A 20509-nucleotide genomic window follows, 5' to 3' on the forward strand; every position below is an offset into this window, starting at 1 on the left:
TAATCGTTTTATGTACAGTGCAGCAGTAGATTCATTTGAAAAAGCAGTAGCTTTGTCCTAAGTCAGAGCCTATTCTGTTTTATTCTTTTAACAGACAAATGACTTACAGTCTTAGAGAACCACCTGGATGACAATATGTTCAGACAAGCCCTTTTAAATATGTCCTCCCTCTTGAAGGCCTATTATTCAAGTACAGAAGGTCATTTCCTTTGTCATCCCCTTACTATGGAATGTACTAAGAAAATAGTTAAGACACAAACCTTAAAATCTGGGTTTTTAAAATTGTTTAATAATAGGCTGCATGGCGTTGTATTTTTTTAAAGTTTTTATTTGTGTATATAGTTTTGTGTTGTAAGCTGCCTTGATAGTTCTATTTATATGGAATACAAATCAAATAAATCCAGCTACTTCTGATTGGAAACTATAGTTTTAAAAATTGTCTGTGAAACTAATACACCAACAATTCTTATGTCAGTATAAGGGCAAGAGTGAAGTAGGTGTCAACATAAACTGCTGCCCCTTTCAGGAATAAAGGCAGCAAAGAAAGCTGGCAACTTATGCATAACAAGATTTAACTTACAAATTCAAGAGTATTTTCGATAGCTTAAACTCATATATCCAACTGATCTGGAGGACATCTAATTTGGTGGAGGAAGACTGGTCGCTCAATGTAAAACTCAAAGCACTTTTCAGTACATATATAGTCAGAGATACTTTTAAACTTCTACTGCTTCAAAATATTTTTCTGAAGGCCAACAATGGGAAGAAATGATGTTCAACAATTTAGCTAGGATTGAGAAATATGACAGTAAATTCAACAATACCTACAAGAGAGATCTTAATTTCCAGGTAATGTATTTGGCAACAGGTAAGTTTGACTGTCTAAAGCTTATACATCATGCAACGTCTCTAATGGTGTGCTCACAGAGAAACTTTAAACATTTTGAATAATAGATGCATGATTATTTAGTATTCTCTTTTACCCCAAACAGAAGCTTGGTACAGATATAAAATATTTTGGCAATGCTTTCTTTCCTAGTACAAAACCAAACAGAAAATTTAGAAAAGTAAAGTTCTATATACAACAGGTGCTGGGGCTTTAGAATTCCAGATGTAGTAATCTGATGAAAGTACCTCACGAGCTAAAATTAAAAGAAAGGGAGAGAAAAAATAAGTTCTTAGACTGATTATATCCTAATGTACAAAATAGATTTTGAAAATATTTTGCAATTTAAAAAATAGATGTTTTCATAAGACATAATAAAAGGGCAGAGTATTTTAACTTAGAAATACATGCTTCATTAAAAACTCAGATTTTCAGGCCAATAAACAGAAATTTTGCAGACATAAATGTTTGGAAGCTAAATGTATTTGCTTCAATTTAAACTGCCAAAGATGTAACATGCTCACCTGTACTGATCTTTGCTTTGCCTGATGAAAAGACCTGAATGGAATGCTGGTCTGTATAACATCCAGTAAGTGTGAAATCCAACATTCTAAAATAAAGCTAAAGGCAACCAAGCAAAGAACACTGAGAAAGAGATGCAGTGACTCTCATTTTAATTTTTTTGGAGGGGAGGGGGCAATATACTAGCAATTTATATGTAATTAAGACCAGCTGCAAAGAAACGCAGCAACCAATTTAAACATGCAAACGATTGGTCTATATAACACAAAGGTCTATATGTCAATCTATAATAAAGTCTTTTTGTGTTCAATAAGGCTGACTTCCTCAGGAATTTGTTTTAAACCTAAAGCTAAGTTAGCTACAACATGGCTTTCTGAGCAGTTTTTACCTTGATAAGATTTAATTTTTTTTTTAATTTGGAAAAAGAAAAGCTATTTCAGTCTGAGGTTGGTTCTTGCAGTTGTTAACTTTCTCATATATCCAACTGACTCTGAAAATGAGATCTCTTGGAAAGATTCTTATTGTTCCTTCACCTAGCTTGAAAGCCCAAAGGATTCTCCCAAAAGAAAACAGCACCTAGGAACTTCCATCCTCTGAGCACAGAGATACCCATTTCCATGCCAAAGCCAGACAGTTAAGATCCAGTTTTCCCCATTTTCTCTTAACGATCACAACTTACTTTGACATAGGCAGTGTTTCCAGTACAAACAGCATCAACTGGCTGATCCTGACTTGTAGGACCAAAAGCGACAGTCCCAGTAAGAGAAATTTCTAGTGATTTGGGAAATTTTTGCCCTTTAGAGTAAAAGGAAAAACAAAACAAAACAGGTATAAATATTTCACAGGGATGATTTCACAGGGGCTATTTTAAGATTTATATGGCACTTCTCCTAAAGGATAAACTAGGGAGGATAATAGCATCTGGTCCTATATAAAACATTGATGGGGAAAGCCAAGAACAAAAGGAGCATGCGGAGAAGGATCTTTTTACCACTTAGAGTACATCTTCCCATAGTGTACTTCAATGTAATTTTGGTCAAGCAGACTCACTTTTGGTACTGGAGCCCAGCTGAGAAGAAACAGGAAAGTTTGCAAGATATTATTTCAGGGCAAAAAGGTCAAAAGAATCCTGGCTTGCAAGAATGTTCATGGAAGAAGTGACATCTGACAAAAAGACCAAGGGAAAAAAATATCCTTGGGTGCCATAAAGGCACATACATTTTTTTAAAAAGGAGATTCTAGAATTAGTGCATTTTATGTGGCAAATAAAAATGGAAGGTATCCAGAAGGTAATAAAGCAGGGGAGGGTAATTTACAGCTAACTGCAGCCACACTGCCCAGTTTTTGGTAGCTTTCAAAGCCCCCCAAGTTTGCACAGCTGAAATGTGTTGACAAAAATGATGAAAATAAGCATGCTAAACCTTATGTTTTTTTTGTGTTGATCCCACCTCCATGGGCCAAAATATTTGGCCCTTTTGTTGTTGTTGTTGTTTAGTCGTTAAGTCATGTCCGACTCTCCGTGACCCCATGAACCATATTGCGCCAGGCCTTCCTGTCCTTCACTGCCTCCCTGAGTTTGCTCAGTTTCATGCTCATTGCTTCAGTGATGCTATCTAACCATCTCATCTTCTGCCGTCCTCTTCTCCTTTTGCCTTCAATCTTTCCCAGCATCAGGGTCTTCTCCAAAGAGATCTCTCTTCGCATTAGGTGACCAAAGTATCTGAGCTTGAGCTTCATTATTGATCCTTCCAATGAGCAATCAGGGTTGATTTCCTTTAAGATTGACTGGTTTGACCTCCTAGCAGTCCAGGGGACTCTCAAGAGTCTTCTCCAGCACCACAGTTCAAAGGCATCAATTCTTCGGCGCTCAGCCTTCTTTATGGTCCAGCTCTCACAGCCATACATTACTACTGGAAAAACCATAGCTTTGACTATGCGGATCTTTGTCGGCAAGGTGACGTCTCTGCTTTTTAATATGCTGTCTAGGCTTGCCATAGCTTTCCTCCCAAGGAGCGTCTTTTAATTTCATGGCTGCAGTCTCCGTCTGCGGTGATCTTGGAGCCCAAATAAATGAAGTCTGTTACTGCTTCCATTTCTACCCCTTCTATTTGCCAGGAATTGATGGGTCCAGATGCCATGATCTTAAGTTTTTTTAATGTTGAGTTTCAAGCCAGCTTTCGCACTCTCCTCTTTCACCCTCATCAAGAGGCTCTTTAGTTCTTCTTCACTTTCTGCCATTAGGGTGGTATCGTCTGCATATCTGAGGTTGTTGATGATTCTCCCTGCAATCTTAATTCCGGCTTGTGATTCTTCCAACCTGGCATTTCTCATGATGTACTCTGCATATAGGTTAAATAAGCAGGGTGACAGTATACAGCCTTGTTGTACACTTTTCCCTATTTTGAACCAATCGGTTGTTCCATGACTGGTTCTAACTGTTGCTTCTTGGCCCGCATACAGATTTCTCAGGAGACAGGTAAGGTGGTCTGGTACTCCCATCTCTTTAAGAATTTGCCAGAGTTTGTTGTGATCCACACAATCAAAGGCTTTTGCATAGTCAATGAAGCAGAAGTAGATATTTTTCTGGAACTCTCGTGCTTTCTCCATGATCCAGCGAATGTTGGCGATTTGATCTCTAGTTCCTCTGCCTCTTCGAAACCCAGCTTGTACATTTGGTAGTTCTCGGTTCATGTATTGCTGAAGCCTAGCTTGTAGGATTTTGAGCATAACCTTGCATACACTCTGTGGCCTTTGAAGGCCCCCCAAAGTGCACATTTAGCTGCAAAAGAGATTGTTCATGCCTCTTGATCTCATCTACTTTGGAAAAAAGTTGCTTGAAAGATGGTGAGATAGAATATGCTCTTTAAAAGGCAGCTCAATTTCCTTCCAGACAGAGAAGATAGCCATAGGCCTAGGTGACAGAATTCCTGGTTTATCAGAGATCTCTAGGATATTTTTAAGAACATGGGAAGCTGCTGTATGTACACTGCTCTGTTTAAGCCCAGTATTGTCAATACAGTACTATCAGCAGTCCTCCAGAGTTTTGGGTAGGAATTTTTCCCATTGTAATTGAAATTGTCAGGAATAAGATATAAAACACAACACAAAATATATTCTTTACTCCATTAGTAAACAAAGCAGCCGGCAAGGTGTTTCCAAACAAACTTCAGCCCTTCCTTAGATCAGATGGGGCCAAATATGCTTAACTTACCTATGAACCAAACCAGTAAGCTTTTCTCTCTTGATACCTCAAGTTGGCCACAGCTGATTTTGTATTCCAAGTGTGTAATAGGACCCCTAACAATCAAGAGCAAAGCATTATTACCTGTTGCAGAATGGGACTCTAAATGACTTTATTATTTAATAAAGCAATTTTGAGTAAATTCTGAACAACTAAGAAAACAGCACATGCCTTTTCTATGCGTTATGTCTGACACAAATGAACAATTTATATCAGTCATCCCAACTCTTGGTGCCCTGCAGATATGTGGATTTCATCTTCCAGAATTCTCAGCAATGGACATGCTTGTGGGATAATTGTGGGAACTAAAATCCTTAAGTCTGGAATGTGTCCAGTTTTGGAGAAGGCTGGTAAGTAAATTAATTCCACGTGGCTTTGGGATTTCAAATGATAACAGAGAAAATGTACAATGAAGCACACTGCAATTTTACAATTCACTTAAATATTTATAAAATTCAATCACATAATTAATTTAAGTATTCCCCCAGGGCTCATTTTCACCTTCTCTTTTTCAAAGCTTCACATCCTATTTCAGTTTTCAAGTTAACTATGTTGCGTTGTGTTCAGGTAGTTCTTGCTTAATGATCTGAAGTGGGACCAGCAACTCTGCCACTAAGTGAAGTGGTGGCTAAGTGGGAAATTACATGACCATGACTGTGCTGTCCCGCTGGAGACAAGACTACTCAGTTTCATACCTTTGGATTTGTTTGCCTCCAAACTGCTCCCCACCCTTTGGAATGCTTGAGTGCCTGCTTAGTGCCTTGTACACATCGAAAGCAATGTGGTCGCACCACAGGCACGCTACAGAAACTGCGTATCCTCTACAGAAATCACTTGTTCCCCCCAGCCTGGCAGAGTGGAGAGGAAGAGATTTCAAGAGAGTACTGTAAGCTGTAAACAGCTTACTTTCTTGCAATCCCTTTTGCCCAATCACTCTGGTCTGCTGGGGGGGGGGGGGAGAAAAAAACAAAAACAAACCACGGGTCAGGCATGCGATCATGTGACTGAGGCACACTGCAAAGGTCATAAATGGTCTGTAAAAGTTATTTTTTCAGCACCATTGTAACTTTGGGTCGCTGAACTAATGGTTGGTGAGGACTACCTATATGCATGACTGTTGTTGGCCATTACTCATACTGAGCCGAGTTCCTAGGTAATATCCTTTGCAAAAGGGTGATTTCATGGACAGATCAATGAAGTTTTCTTGGTACTAAATGGAAACAGTTTGCCACTGCCTTCTTCTTAGGTATTTTCACTTCCCAGTGTAGTCTACAATGGTAGCCATCCTAGCAGACCTTCAACCAAGTACTAAATAGGACCAGGCCTGCTTAGCTTCTCATCATCTGCCAGGTTTGGTTAGGGGATGCCACCTAGCCATCATTCACACTGAGCTCAGCTTGCAGATATTAATTAATTAATTTTGCCAATTTTTATAGCCGCCCTCTTGAAAAGACTCGTGGTATGCAGTTAAAGCAACAAAACACTAGAAATAAACAATCATAAAATAATAATATTTAAACAACAAAGTCTGCTGAAGGCAATTCAATAAGACAATCATACCAGACAGGATCATAAATTCTCCTGACCAATGCCAGCCAGGCTTGGGGCCATCTGGATCTTGGGGGGCAGGGGGGAAGTAGGATAGGTGCAGTGGCAGAAAAGACACATATTCTGAGTCCCATAAGATGACACATTTAAAAGGCAGGACATGGAGTGCGCCAACCTTGTTAGAGGGTCAGAAGTAATCAGAGACAGGCAGTCCTGTAAATAACCAGGCACTGTGTCATGAAGTGCTTTGAAGATGATAACTAGCTCCTTAAATTGCACCTGGAAGCCCACTGGCAATCAATACAACTCACAAAGCCATTACATGGGCATACTGAGGTGAACCCATAACTATCGGCACCACTGGATTCTGGACCAGCAGTAGCTTTAGGGTAGTTTTTAAGGGCAGCCACATGTAAAGTGCATTGCAGTATTCCAAATAAGAAATGATCAAGGCATGTGTGACCATGTGTAGGGCCTCTCCATTCAGGGCAGGGCACAACTGGCACATAAGATGAATTTGTGCAAAGGCTCTCCAAGCCATAGCTTCCATCTGCTCTTAGGAGAACCCCCACATTGCATGCTGTGTTGGTTTGTATTTGTTGTTGCTAAAGGTATAAAATCTTTCACAGGGACTCAGAATCCATAGCCACTTGGTCTTGCTAGGGTTGGGTTTGAGTATGTTCCTCTCCATCTAGATCCTTACAGTTTCCAGATGCTGAGTCAGAACCTTGATAACATCACTTGGGTATCCAGGGGCGATCAGGGGCTGAGATGTATAATTGGCTATAATCAGCATACTAATACCTCATTCCATGCTGACAGATGACCTCATTCAGCAGCCTCATGTAGACATTAAAAAGGAGTGGGGATGGAATTGAGTCCTGGGGTACACAAAGCAAGGGTCAAGGGCTAGAACTCTCCCCCCATCAACACTGACCAGAACTGCACTGGAGGAAGGAAAACCACTGTAACCCATCCTTCCTGCTCGTAATCCCCTGATTCTGTACACAAAGATACCATGATTGATGGTATTAAAGGCCATTGAGAGATTAAGGAGGGCCAGAATATATGCACCACCCCCATTCTGGTTCCATCACTGGTCATCCATAGACACAATCAATGTAATCTCTATACTGTGCTCAGACCTGAAAGCCAACTGAAAGGGATCCAGACAATCTGTTTCCTCTAGAGCTCTCTGAAGCTTCTGACTGACTGCCTTTTCAATGACACTTCTCCAAAAGGGAAGATGGGAGACATCTCAGAAATTATCCAACACCAATGGGTCAAAGAATGGGTTCTTGAGGAAGGGATGGACCACTGTGCAGGCAGATTCACTCCTTCACTCAAGAATGAATTCACCACTATCCAGACTCAACCACTCATCTTCCAGAATGTCTTAACCAACCAAGTAGGGATCTGCTGAGTTTACATTCTCAGTTCCAAGGAGCCAGTCCACTTCCTCAGGACAAATAGCCTTAAAATCTTCCCAGATAACCACATGATTGAGCAACTTAACAGCTGGAGTCCAGCTCAGAGTGAATCCAAGTGATTTTGACAGATGCTTTGAAAAAATCTTCACAGCAGCCCTTCAGATGATTTTCTGAACCATCTCTCCCACAAAGAGAGCAGGTTACCTTTAACAGGGCCATGGGGTGAGAATCTGCAGATGCAAAATGAGGAAGAATACCTCCATTTTGCCACTCTTATTCTCATGATGTCATCCTTAATAAAGGCTGTCATCCGTGTTCAATCAGATTTGTCCTTCACCTTCCTCCAGTGGTGCTCTGCTGCTTCATCTCCCAGAGCACCTCTGAAAACCGGCTTCCACATGCAAGGAGATGCCACAAGGTGCAATCTGATCCAAGGCTCCAGACACCCTCTCAGTCCAAGAGGAAACTAAGGCCTGCGTAGAACTATAGTAGATCCTCAGAAGCCTTCTCAAGCACCCTCTAAAAACCCAACAGGGTCTATCAGAAGCCTGGGACAGACCAATAAAATGCTTCCTACTTTGTTGAAGTACCAACACACTCAGCTATTCCGACCAAAAAAAAAAAAAAAAATCAGTTTTATAAATGGAGATTTTTCAAGCATTCTCCAAACAGTAATCTCTATTCTATGAAGAGGTCTTTGTTTTGCTGATTTGAGGGGAGGGAGGGAAGGAGGGATTATTCTTACCGGTTAAAAAAGGGAATACAAGCTTTGCAGTATTCAAAAGTGTTTTTCATACTCTCATGAAGTTTCAGGTGAATTGTGAACTTCCACTGTGATTCTTCTTCTTTTAGTTGATAAAATCCCAAAATAGGTGGAACAGGTACCTGGTTGGGATGCACAGAGATAAATAGCTGAATTTGTTATATTTCTAAATTAAAATCATTTTATGTATTTTATAAATTGTTGGTTTCCATTTTTAGCATGTTGTAAAGCTACCCTTAGGCTTCTTTGGGAGTATGTGATAAGGGTGCACATTTAAAATAAAATAAATTAAAATGGGATGACAGCTTCCAGATGTCAGATATAAACTCTGTGATGGCTAAACAGTAAGATAATTAGGCAGAGAGTGCTTAATTCTAATGGAAAATAGGAATTAACAACTCATTTGCAAGCTAGATTCTCTAAACCACTGATCAGCAGGGTGCTGGAAATATTTCTAGGATGAAGGCCAAAAGCTCTCCTAACACCACACAAAGCATGTAATGAGCTGGAGGGCCACTGCTAACTTGAAAATTCCTTTCAGAATCACATAGTTGAGAAGGGATCATCTGTCATGTTGAGAAGCCAAGCTATTACCAAGGAAGATATTGCAGCTGCCTTGCCTTCCAGACATGAAAATTAGGTAAAAATGAACTCACATGTAAAAACAGTTTCATTAAAAGTTCAATTTAAGGCATTTTTTCATAATAAATTTAAATAGATGGGCATTGTTACTTCAATATCCTTAACAAGTCTAGCCAAGCTGTTTGTCCTATCAACTGTTCTTCTTTCCAGTTCAAGATAGGAGCCATTATCAGATGTTTCATAGTTACTGACTTTGGCAAGCACTTGATGATGCTGTTCCTGACTGGTTCATTACACATGTTGAAACCTTACCTGGGAAGTGTAAAAGCACAGATTAAACAGATCTGAAGGCGGTATTAGAGGGAATTTGTAAGGTCCACTGAAAGCTGAGTCATCCATTACATCAACACTACTGGAAGTCAGAACAGCAGAATCGAGGGATGTTACACAGGGGTGGACCAAAATATCCTGGAGAGGAGAACCATTGGCAGGGAGGTTCAGGCCAATAGTCACATTGGGAGCAGTGCCTTCTACGTCACACTTCAAAGAGAAAAACACAAGAGAATGGGAACTCACTGGTGAACCACCTAATTTACATACTCTTCCTACAGTAAATCATGTGCTATCTTCTGGCAAGAGGAAACCTCAACTTTTCTCTAGCTTAGGGTAAAGAGTGGGCGAACATAATTTCTGTAGCTAAGATAAACCTTAGTTTTATATCATATTTTTTTAGTTCCAAGTCTGGTTTCTAGATCAGAACAGTCTGGGTTTTTTAATTATTTCACTACAAAATACAAGCACAACAAATACCAGAACTGATGTTTAAAATAAATTCATTACAATCCTCAATTCTCTAAATGTTGCCTTATACAAAGTATAATGATTAATTCCACCACAATAATCTACCCTGACTAGCAACAGCCTTCAAAATCCCAAGCAAGACTTTTGTTTTCGCTATGGTCTATAGATCCTTTTAACAGAAGTTGATGGTAAGTGACTTTCACAATCCAACATACATGTTATAGCATAGGATTATGATTCCTCTTTGTTACACTGTTTTAGCTTTTTTTGTATTATAAAAGTATTGATTTAGTATAGTATTTTACCTACTGCATATGTAAATAGATAACATCTAAATTTGGTTCCCAACCTAGACTTTGTCATTTACACTGTAAACTACTCATTTTTTTAACCAAGAAGATAAAGGTTCAAATCACTATTTAGTTGTCAACTATACTCAAGTTGCAGTCTTAAAAAAATGTGAACAAGTATAAGCCACACTGGAAAGAGTGGCATATATTTTGGAGTAAGCACTCATTGGATTACGCTGTCAGTGCTACTACTCCAATCATACTGAAACATGATTTAAATTAACCACAGTTTAGAATTGAAATTTGTTTGGACTTCCAAATGTACACAGGCAAATCATGATTTAGAGCAGTTTAGTGCTTTTGTTTTCAATCTCTTCAACTCCTCCATGTCAAGTTATAGCAATATATGATATGGTGTGATGTCTGAAATGGGTCATTGATTCTCAGTTTGACCAATTTCATGAGGCTATTATGAGGATACATAAGGATTGCATGTGGAACACTGTATACTGAAATATATAAATCTGATAAACAAACCAAAACTCAATATAAAATGATAAAAACGTTAATAGCAGCTTCTGTTCTTATTTAAATGAGCAAAGCTATGAGCGAGATATGCAAGAGCATAACTGTAAAGTGAGATTTTCATTCTGGTTTAATTTACCAGAATGAACCTAGTCTAAAGAAGCAGTATTTTTCCTTTGGCATGCTGAAGCATTAAAAATATTAAGTTCAGCTTCTCTACACACCAAGATGAGCTGAACAGTTGTTTTTCCAGGTGCATCCATGTGTCAAATAGGTTATAGAGATTTGCACCAGGAATCATCTTACCTTGCATGTTACACTTCCATAAACTTGCCACATGTCTGCCACATCCCTTTGGTCATACTGGACAGATTTGACTTTTTCAATGATACAGATATTAACTTGAGGCTTTCCCTTGTATGTGTTGCTTCTCCAAGCTGGTGGTTTCTGAGTATGACTATTTAGAGCAATGTGACTGTTTTCCAATAAGCCATTTAAATTTGCATCTAGTGGAGTGCCCAGAGGACAGGCCTGCATAATCAAACTTGGCAGTTGGCCAATTTTGGCACTCCTCTCTGCTTCACCCTTCTGACTAGAGTTCATAAACGCCAGGAGCCCTGACAAGAAGTCAAAAGCCTGAGAGATTCCACTGATACTGAAGAGAGGTGGTCGTGGCATGATGGACTGCTCAACTAATGGGAGGCCAACATAAATCAACCCACTCTTCTGGAAAGCCACCACAGGCCAGAGGTCCCTCCTTTCAACCTGTAGTGTATAGACTGAAGTCTTGTTGATTCTGGAACAGCCATCTCTACGCTCCAAAAAGTGTTGACCTTCATCTGTCAGCCTCAATTCAAAAAGTAGTGCTTTAAGGAAAGGACCATCTTCTGGTACTGGCACATAACTTGACCCATTGAAAAATTTTGCTCGCTTTTCAACTGTGGGGTAACGCCTGCAATGTGGAAATAGAAGTACAGCAGAAACATTAACATTCAGTGCTAAGTCTTCTTGTTTGCACAAATCTGGATCAGGTACTGAAGATCATTTTGCATCAGTTATTATTCTACATGGCATAAAACCTGAACTAGATTAGGTTGATGCTGGAGTTAATTCGCTAAGGTCCTGTTCCAGATCATAAACTGTCTCCAACATATTTTCATGGAAAAGGCAAGCATTTCATGCAGTGACACAATGAACTTTTTTGCACCTCTTATGTTCTGATATTCATGCATTCAACTCACTTTCACATGAACAAGCACTCATATCCCCAACTATATCTCCTTTAGTGATTGCTGAGATGCCTCCCTTATCCTAACTGAGGAACCTAAACATTTGACTGTTCATAGTTCTGCAACCAACAAGATATGCTAATCATAAAGACACAATGCTTTCATCATTTGCCAGTCTAACTATTTGAGAAACAATGATTTGTACTTCTCTGTTCAGAATGGTTAATTATCATTGGCTGCACTGGTATCTCTCATTACTGACTACAGCCCTATAGTTGTTTCATTATTCAGTGTGAAAGAAATATCAAACACTTGTAATATCACCAGGAGAGCAGAAAAACATATTTCTTAACAAATGGGTTTAACTAGTATGTTGTACAATAATTATTTCTAAAAGACTCCTCTGTCAGAAGCAAGACTTTTTTTTTCCAAATGAATTTAATTCAAAAATGTCAAGTTGACAGTGTAACTTTAAAGTATAGTAGAAATGAACAAAAGGGGATAATTGGTATTATGTGGAGTTGGTATTTGAACTTGGCATGGTGGAAGAGTTTTATTTGTTGTTTCTAATTCCCAGTTTGGCTGAAGGATGCCTGAAGTGTTCCTGAGTCTATACTGCAGACCACAATTACCGCTATACCTAAACAATCACCATCACAGTTTGTGTACAGATTTTTCAGAAACAGTATAGGGTCTGTCTTTAGGTTTTTCATTTCAACTCTTGCAACGTTCACATGAAAGAAGCAGAGGCTTGTGGGTGGCAGAGTATATTCTTGTTTAGACATAAACAGGGTTTTCCATTCTGCAATGGTGTGAATTCTTCCCCTTTAATCAAACTCTTTTTTCAGGGCATATGTTTCTATATCTCTTTACTGCCACCTAGTGGTTACCAGCTTTTTGCAGCTCAGATATAGAACTTTACTTATTCTGGCCTTTTCTCCAATCTTTATTAGAGAATAGAATAGCAATTCTACTCCATTGGGTTAAGGTTGAATGACCCATTTGTTCTAGAAATCAATAATCTCAACCCATCTCCAGTACAAGCTGCAAATAAGCCTGCAATATCATAATATGTTCTATAGAGATAATGGCTCATATAGAAAGGGTGGGATCTAGCAATGGCTTCTTAAGAAGGGGGCGAACCACAGCTTCTTTAAAAGGCTGGGGCACCACCCCCTCCTCCAGATATGCATTAATCACTGCCAGTACCATCCATACATTACCTCCTGGGAGGCTTTCACCAACCAGGAGGGGCATGGATTTAAAACACAGATGGCCGTGTTCACACATTCCTTAGGACCCTGCCACTTCCACAGGAGCAACAGGGTCAAACCATTCCCAGATAACTGGGCAAAAACCTACCCCAGGCATCTCCACCAGACCAGCATCCATGCTGACATCTAACTGGGAACAAATCTGAGTGATTTTTATCTTCCAAAAAATCAGCAAATTCTTCAGTGTGCCCTGGCAGGTAGACCTCTGAGTCCTCCTTCCCCATAAGGAATTGGGTCACCTTAAAGATGGCCGCTGGGCGATTGTCTGCAGATGCAATTAGTGCAGAGAAGTACTTCCCCTTTGCCACACAAATCGCCATGAAGAAGGCTTTAATAACAGCTCTTACCTGTGTTTGGTCAAGTTCGTTCTTCATCTTCTGCCAGTGACACTCGAGACGTCTCTTGATCCATTTCATCCCTTTCAATTCCTCCATATACCACGGGGCACAATGAGGTCCACAGGTCAGGAGAGGTCGCATGGGCACAATCCTGTCCAAAGCCACAGTCGCCCTCCTATTTCAGGTGGCAACTAGGGTCTCAGCAGGACTACGCAGCAGTTCCTCAGTTATAACCCCCAGCTCCCTCTGAAACCCATCAGGGTCCATCAGTTGCTGAGGGTGGACCAATCTAATAGGTCCTGCCTCCCTGTGGAGAGGTACGGCTCTAGAGAAGCTCATAGCCACCAAGGCATGATCTGATCATGACAAGGGGACCAGAGATAGGTCCACCAATTCCAAATCACACAGGCACCACTCCAACAAGAACACCAAATCAGGTATGTGACCGCTATTCCTAGTTGGGCCCTAGATGACTTGGCATAGGCCCATGGAATTCATGGTTTTCATGAACTCCTGAGCTACCTCTGACCCCACTCCCAGGGAAGGCAGGTTGAAGTCCCCAGGAACCATATGCCTGGGAATCTCCACCACCAATCCTCCAGTGAGGTCTAGGAGCTCAGACAGGGAGGCTGCTATGCAGCAGGGAGGCTGGTATACTAGCAGCAATCCCAGCTGGTCCCTAGAGCCAAAAAGGGTCTCACAACTGGGCACTTGTGGAGCGATGCCCCTGGTAGCCATCAGAGATTCCTGGATAACCACCACACACACACACACACACACACACACCCTGAAGTCTAGGGTGATGCCACACTTGAAAACTGGCCAGGCACATTTCTGAGAGGAACCCCTCCCTCTGGTCCCAGCCACGTCTCGTCTCGATGACACATGCCAGCTCAGCCTTCTCTGTGATAATCAACTTGGCAATAAGGAGCACCTTATTACAGACTGATCTGGCATTTAAAAGCAGCAACCTAAATACAATACAAACCTTATCTTGTATTTGCAATCCAAAGTAAATTTGGATTGTACAAGGCTAGGTAGGAAAGAAGTTGTATAATTGCTGGTCTATTTGTCCACTTAGCTTAAGCTTGTATATTCTGAGATCTCTCTCTCTCTCTCAATAGAGGTGAATATGTGTAGCTCAGGGTTGAACTGTGGAGAGCTTGGTTCTTTTCTTGCAAACATTTCATTACCCAGCTAGGTAACATCTTCAGTTCTTTGATTAGCATATGTTTACTGCTTGATTGTGTGCCACCAGAACTACCAGAGGAGCAAACAAAACCCCCACCCCTACCAGCACTGGCAAGGCAGGCCACAGCACATAAATAGAGAGCAAACCCCATCCCATTTTAGCACTGAGGATGTTACCTAGCTGGGTAATGAAACGTTTGCAAAAGAACCAAGCTCAGAAAACCCCAAGGACTTCACAGATCTCTCTCTATGTAGTAACAGGCAGTTCATTTTCATTACTTGCTTGAGACACCAAAGCTAGGGATGTCAAAGACTGAACCTGGGACTCTCTGTATGTAAGCATACGCTCTGCTAAATTATGGATTCACTCCTAAAGACTGCTGGATGCTCATTATGCATTGGCTTAATTCATGTGAGTTCTGCTTCACAATACAGACAGAAAAAGGTAGAAAAATTGGCATAGGGTGCCAATCCTTGCAGAAAAAGAAACATATATTTATTATATAGGCATGGACCAGACAAATACACTATATTACCTGGAAAACAGCACCGAGCTTTGCACCCCTTGCTCATGATTGATCAGCCACAGTCCTCTCAGAGCCATCACATTTAGTTAGCAGACTGCAAGATCACCTTGTCCATGATAGCCTTACTGCCAAGAAGCTTCCAGTTGTAGGCATTGTTTGAGTGTGGCTCATAAATTCTTCCTTCTCATTTCCAGTGCTGCTACTTGCTTCTGCATGGGAGGATTGGATTCTCTTATTCTCCTCCAAACTCCCTTTCCACAATCACACCAGCTGTGCACTTATTAGAACACATTTCTCTCATTAATTACATTCCATGCAAAAATCTAAGGGAGACAGATTAGGGAAGCCTTAGTGTATTGGACAGTAAGCTTTCAAAAGAAAACAAGGCCCTCTCAACCCAAATTAGACCCAGCCCATTCTCTAACTGTATGGAGTTACACCCCAACACCCCAGTTTTGTAGGTCAGCAGCTCCTTGTGCCAAAGCAGGGCTTCCCAGTTTGGACATCCCAGCTCTAGAAAGAGGATCCACACCCCACCCTGACCCTTGTGGCAGGCAGAGAGACAACCTGCAAATTAGGAAGAAACCCAGCTACACTTCCAGGTACGCTAGTGTATTATTCCACTGAGAGGCTTCTCTCCACGCTGGAAAGCCAGACTTTCTTTCAGAACAAAGAGTCTCTCCCCTCCCTCTTTATAAAAGACATCCTCGTAAACCAAGGAGCTGCACTCTGCCCCCAAATTCCTAAGGCATCCCCCCTAAATAGCAGAGTCCTTGCTCCGAAAGGGCCTTCCTTCATAACAGGGAATCGCCTCCTTTAAACCCCCTCAGAAACAACAGGCCTCAACTGCACCAAGCAGAGCCCCATTTTACAACGCACGTTGCCTCCTTCCGCTATAACTCATTCCCCCCTCAACCAGAAACGCCTCCGCCATCCGTCCCTCCTCCAGGCGATGGTCTGAAGAGGCTTCCAACCCCAACGCCGACCTCTTCGCCGGGCCTCTCCTTTCCCCCGAAAGAAGCGGAGAGCGCTTGCACCAGAGGGCCAAGGAGACAGCAGCAGTGGCGGCGACAGCAGCTGACTAAGGCGCCTGGGCGGAGCCACCTTCCAGGCCTCACCGCGGCTTCGAGCCGGAGCAGCACCGGCGGCCGCCTGAGGGGCCTATGGTTGGTTTCCGAAGGAGGAGGAGGAGGAGGAGTTGGAAGTTGCCGCCGCCGCCGGAGCGGCGAACGCCGCAGCTCGAGCAATCTCGCTGCTGGGAGAGACAATGGAGGAGGCCTGGGCTGGGCGCCGGGCGCCCGGCCTGAGAGGACGGGTTCGGGAGAGAGACAGCGACGGGGGCGCCCTGGCCGCGGTCACGCCCGAGCTCTTCGAGGTAAAGGTTGGCGGGGCATGGGGCGACCACCCTCGTTTTCCCTTCTGCTGCCGGGAAGAGGACCCTTGCTGGGGGAGAGACTGCAGAGGCCGCCCCGCGAGAGTACCTGGCGGCCCCCGCCCGGGGCAGGTGGCGGGAGTGGCTGCCTCAGGAGGGCGGGGGCGAGTAAGCCGCGTGTGGGGGAAAGTTGTCACGGGAGAGCCAAACCCTGTACACGCGCGCGTGTGTGTATGGACCCTTTTCAATTGGGAGGGTGCCCCCCCGCCTATTTAATTGCTCTTTCTCTGGGCTGCTGGCGCTGCCAGGAGATGTAAGGCTGAGGGGGGAGTTGGTGGGCGACGGTCTGTCAAGGGGCTCGGGAGGGGAAAGGAAGGGGGGAGATGTGCCTTTGCTGGAAAAGGAGGGAAAGTGTCTTCCGAGGGTGCAAGAATGAGCCGCCTTAGGGACTGGAAGGACGGAGGGCGAGAAAGGGAATGATACTGTGTGAATTGAAGGTGATGGGAGAGAAACGGTGGAAACCGAAGAGGCAGGACGAGACACAAGCGACCTGGTCGAGGCTGGAGGGACGAGGCACGGAGGTCGCGGAGTCGGGCTGCAGTGGACAAGCGCGAGCGGCCGGGGCGGGGGAAGGCAGGCGGTCGCTTTCCACCGGCCCACAAAAGCCTCAGCTGCCCGGACGATGAGTCGGCGAGGATCGCGGACCCCATTCCAGCAGCCATTAGAGATCGATGGATGGTTGACTTGAGACCGGAAGAGAAGGCGGAAGCCTAGACAGGCCGCCATCAGACTCCAAAGAACGGTTTAGAGAGGAGGGCTGAGATGAGATGAACGGGACGTGGCACAATGGGCAGGAGGGGAGAGAGACGTGGATGGGAGCGGCTCGGAGCCGAAGAGGCCCGGAGGAAAGAGAAGCGAAGCGGAGGCAGAAGATGGGGGGTGAAGAGCGGGGGAAGTTGAAACGGACGAGTATTTGGGGAGCGGAGCTTGGTTCCCTCGAAGGAGGGGGGACCGACGGGCGCATTGCCTGAGACCGAGCGAGCGGTTGGGGCGGAGGGTTTGAGAGACGAGAACCGAGAGCCAGTTGTTTAGGAAGTGTTGGCCGAGGAAGGTTGGTGGGGGAAGGGTGGGAGAGAAGACTAGGAATCAAAGTGGGGGGCAAGAAAAGCGAGAGGCGGATTGGGGAGGGGAGTGTGGGAGACAAAGAAGTGTATTGAGTAGAAATAGGTGAAGATAGACCCCCCTCGTTAAGAACATGACAGGTGGGGGAGAGAAGTAGCCACTTGCAGAGAGGTGAATGGAGAGTGAGTAAGAGGAAGGATAAGTTGGAGTGGTTAGTGAGTGAAGAATCTGGTTTTAATTGGTAATAGGATGGAGGTAGAAGACCTCTCGGAGAGAGGACAGGGTGACTGGAAGCAGGGGAAGTCACTAACTACTGCCCAGGTGAAAGTGGAGCAAATGAGAAGGAAGCATAGGCAGTGACTTAACCGCTGCCCAGGAGTGAAGGAGCAAATGGGAGGATAGGAAAGAGATGAGAAGGGTGGATTTGCAGAGGAGTGGGAGGTAATAGAAGGAGTTACTGGAGGTTCTAGGAGAGGACCTTAATGCTGACATACAGTCTCTAGTGTGATTAGGGTGAAGGAGAAGTGAAGCGATGTCAGAAGAAGAGGATCATGATAGTGATAATCAGAGAGAGGTATTGCATGAGATGAGGCGAGCCATTGCAGGGGTGAGGGATTGGGAAATTTGAGATCAATCCCCTCTTCCAGCCTTCCACACTTGAGAATTAGGCAGCTGGATTGCTGGGGACCCTAGTCTCAGGTTGATGCTGTAAAATGCTAGGCCTGACTTGATTGAGGAAGAAAGGGTAGACATGGCATGCATTACTGAATTCTGGATGAGTGAGGATGAAGTGCCCCTGCCTGAGACTACTTGGGTTTCAGATATCACATGCTTGTAGGGTCCTCACTCCTTGAGAGGTGTAACAAAAAGGGACCTACAGGTGAACACTACGCAGGAGCTCCACTCCTGTAGAACACCCTCCACCAGGTAAAAGAAACCCACCCTCATGACTAATATTCAGGAAGCTTTTAAAAACATGGCTTTTTTAGTACACATTTGGGCACTGAAGCAAAAATTGGTAGAGATATTTGAGCTTGGGATGAATTTGTTACTTGATGATGCAAATATCATGGTGTCATAGTAGTAAAACTATAATTGCTGATTGTATCTTATTTTAGATATATTGATATTTTGGGTACTTTTGTTGTTTACTGTATTGTTATATATTGTATATTATTGTTTGTAAACCACTTAGAATCTGACTATTGAAGCAGCATAAAAGTATTTGAAATAAATAAATTGTATGCAAACTTGTCATGCAGCTGTTCAAGGCAAGATTATTTTGTAAAAGAATAATGATTTGTAAGAAATAAAATTCAGAATGGGAGTGAGTGGGGAAAGATAGGCAGTACAAGATTTTAAAGGTGTAGAATGGTGGGTGGAATATATGCTTCTTTCAGTTGCCTTCATTACGGTCATGCTGTCTGGAAAGATAGAGTAATATTCTTGTTTTTAATTAAACTGCCTAGAATTTTGTTGCCCCTTGCAAAACTCCATTTTGTTTACAATTGGCATTCTTAAAAGGGGAAAAGCTTGTTGATAATTAAATACTCCATCTCCATCAGCTACTCTGATTCTGTGACAGAATCAGAACATTCTAGCTATCCATAGCTGCGGCGCTTGGAACTGAGAATTAAAATCACAGCTACTAAAGGAGTAACAGAAAGATTAATATTTAAATTAAAGATCTTATAAGGTTGCCATTTCTTTTCTTGGTAAGACTCCTATTTTCTTAACAGCTGGATTTGCAGCAAATGTTCAGGTGGTGTGAAGATGAGAATTCACTTTTCAGGATTGTATTAAACTGCAATTGTTCAAAGCACAGCACTCTGCTTTGGAAAGAAAGTGGCAATACAAACTTCTCTGGGCATGTAACAGGAGCAAAGTGGGCTTCAAAATTGCTTTAGGAACAGATTTACTTGGAGCATCATTTTTCTGGCCTTGCTTGCTTCCATGAAAAAAATATAAGCTGTGAAATGGAGTGAGCATCTCTATAAAGTTAGGGACAGAATGGTGTTAGTAGGGTATATGAAGAAGAAGGAAGGAGGCATGCCCTGGGGGCCTTAGACAACGAAGTCTCCGTTCAAAATGAATCTACAATCTTTGCTCGTGCCAAAACATGGACAAGTCAAAATCTATCTCCAGAATATTTATTTAATAAATTTATAATTGTCCCTTCATTGAAAGGTCACAATCCTCCCTCCTGCTCTGTCTCATTTACTGGAAAGTAAGTTCCATTGAACTCATTGGCTGAATTCATATAATGCAACTATTCGCATTAACTCAGGACTTCTTCATTTTAACTTAGTATTATGTGTGAGCCATTCTCTTTGCGTTATTCAACAAGGCATAGTTAAAATAGTCCTCAATAACAAAAGCTAACGATTACGTACAGGACTGCTCAAAGTATTTCAGGATGGCATACAGTAAAATCAACAGGAACAATACAGTAGATCCCAGAAGCAGCAGCCAAGAACTGATAACAGGGAATCCATAAAATATAGCAAGCGATAAAACCATGCTGTAAAACCTGTTGAAATGGCCAAGCGTTTTAAAAAAAATACATATGAATAAAGATTGGTTGCTATAACATTGTTTTCTGGGGAAGGTGCTGTACTTTTTGAAGATTGCAACTGAGAAAGCCCTTTTCCTAGTAATCTGCCTCATTAGGGTCTCTGATGATTATTTATAAATTCAAGATGTAGATGGCAGACTTTCAGTTTGTTGGATCTGTTTTACTGTGGCAAGAGATCTTTGCTGAAATCCAGAAATCCCAGTTAGCACAGTAACTTTTTATTTTGTGTAAGTAAGTTGCAGAAAAGTATTCAAAGAAACTTACATGTTACAAAATTCTAATTTAAAGGTTAC

General features: G+C 42.4%; 2 protein-coding genes across 8 annotated transcripts in view; one reads left to right on the top strand and one right to left on the bottom strand.

The window, feature by feature from the left end:
- AP5M1 (adaptor related protein complex 5 subunit mu 1) lies at nt 1–16734 on the bottom strand. 6 transcript variants are annotated; one of them, XM_088149696.1, is made up of 9 exons: nt 16629–16734; nt 15157–15470; nt 10895–11540; nt 9285–9512; nt 8373–8512; nt 4620–4705; nt 2088–2203; nt 1411–1507; nt 1–1142 (listed from the first exon to the last, which is right to left on the bottom strand). In XM_088149696.1, the coding sequence occupies exons 2-9, from the start codon at nt 15222–15224 to the stop codon at nt 1060–1062; spliced, it is 1464 nt and encodes a 487-aa protein (XP_088005822.1). In that variant the 5' UTR covers nt 15225–15470; nt 16629–16734; the 3' UTR covers nt 1–1059. The 6 variants fall into 6 exon arrangements, with proteins under 6 accessions (XP_088005822.1, XP_007422989.1, XP_025018968.1 ...); XM_007422927.4 differs by lacking the exon at nt 16629–16734 and adding an exon at nt 16134–16268; XM_025163200.2 differs by lacking the exon at nt 16629–16734 and adding an exon at nt 16134–16250 and having other exon boundaries at nt 15157–15356.
- Nucleotides 16390–20509, top strand: part of EXOC5 (exocyst complex component 5) — a 27530-nt gene continuing 23410 nt past the window's right edge. Inside the window, exon 1 of one of the 2 annotated variants that reach the window (XM_088149692.1) lies at nt 16390–16522. In XM_088149692.1, the coding sequence (XP_088005818.1) occupies nt 16415–16522 (108 nt within the window). In that variant the 5' untranslated portion in view covers nt 16390–16414. Of the gene's footprint in view, nt 16523–17709; nt 18569–20509 lie in introns of those variants that run through there. The other variant, XM_088149694.1, reaches the window with a different exon arrangement.

Source organism: Python bivittatus, unplaced genomic scaffold (genome assembly GCF_059951505.1).
Source record: "Python bivittatus isolate LINGU-HERP-01145 unplaced genomic scaffold, Pbiv_v1 ctg000580_np1212, whole genome shotgun sequence".
Lineage (NCBI taxonomy): Eukaryota > Metazoa > Chordata > Lepidosauria > Squamata > Pythonidae > Python > Python bivittatus.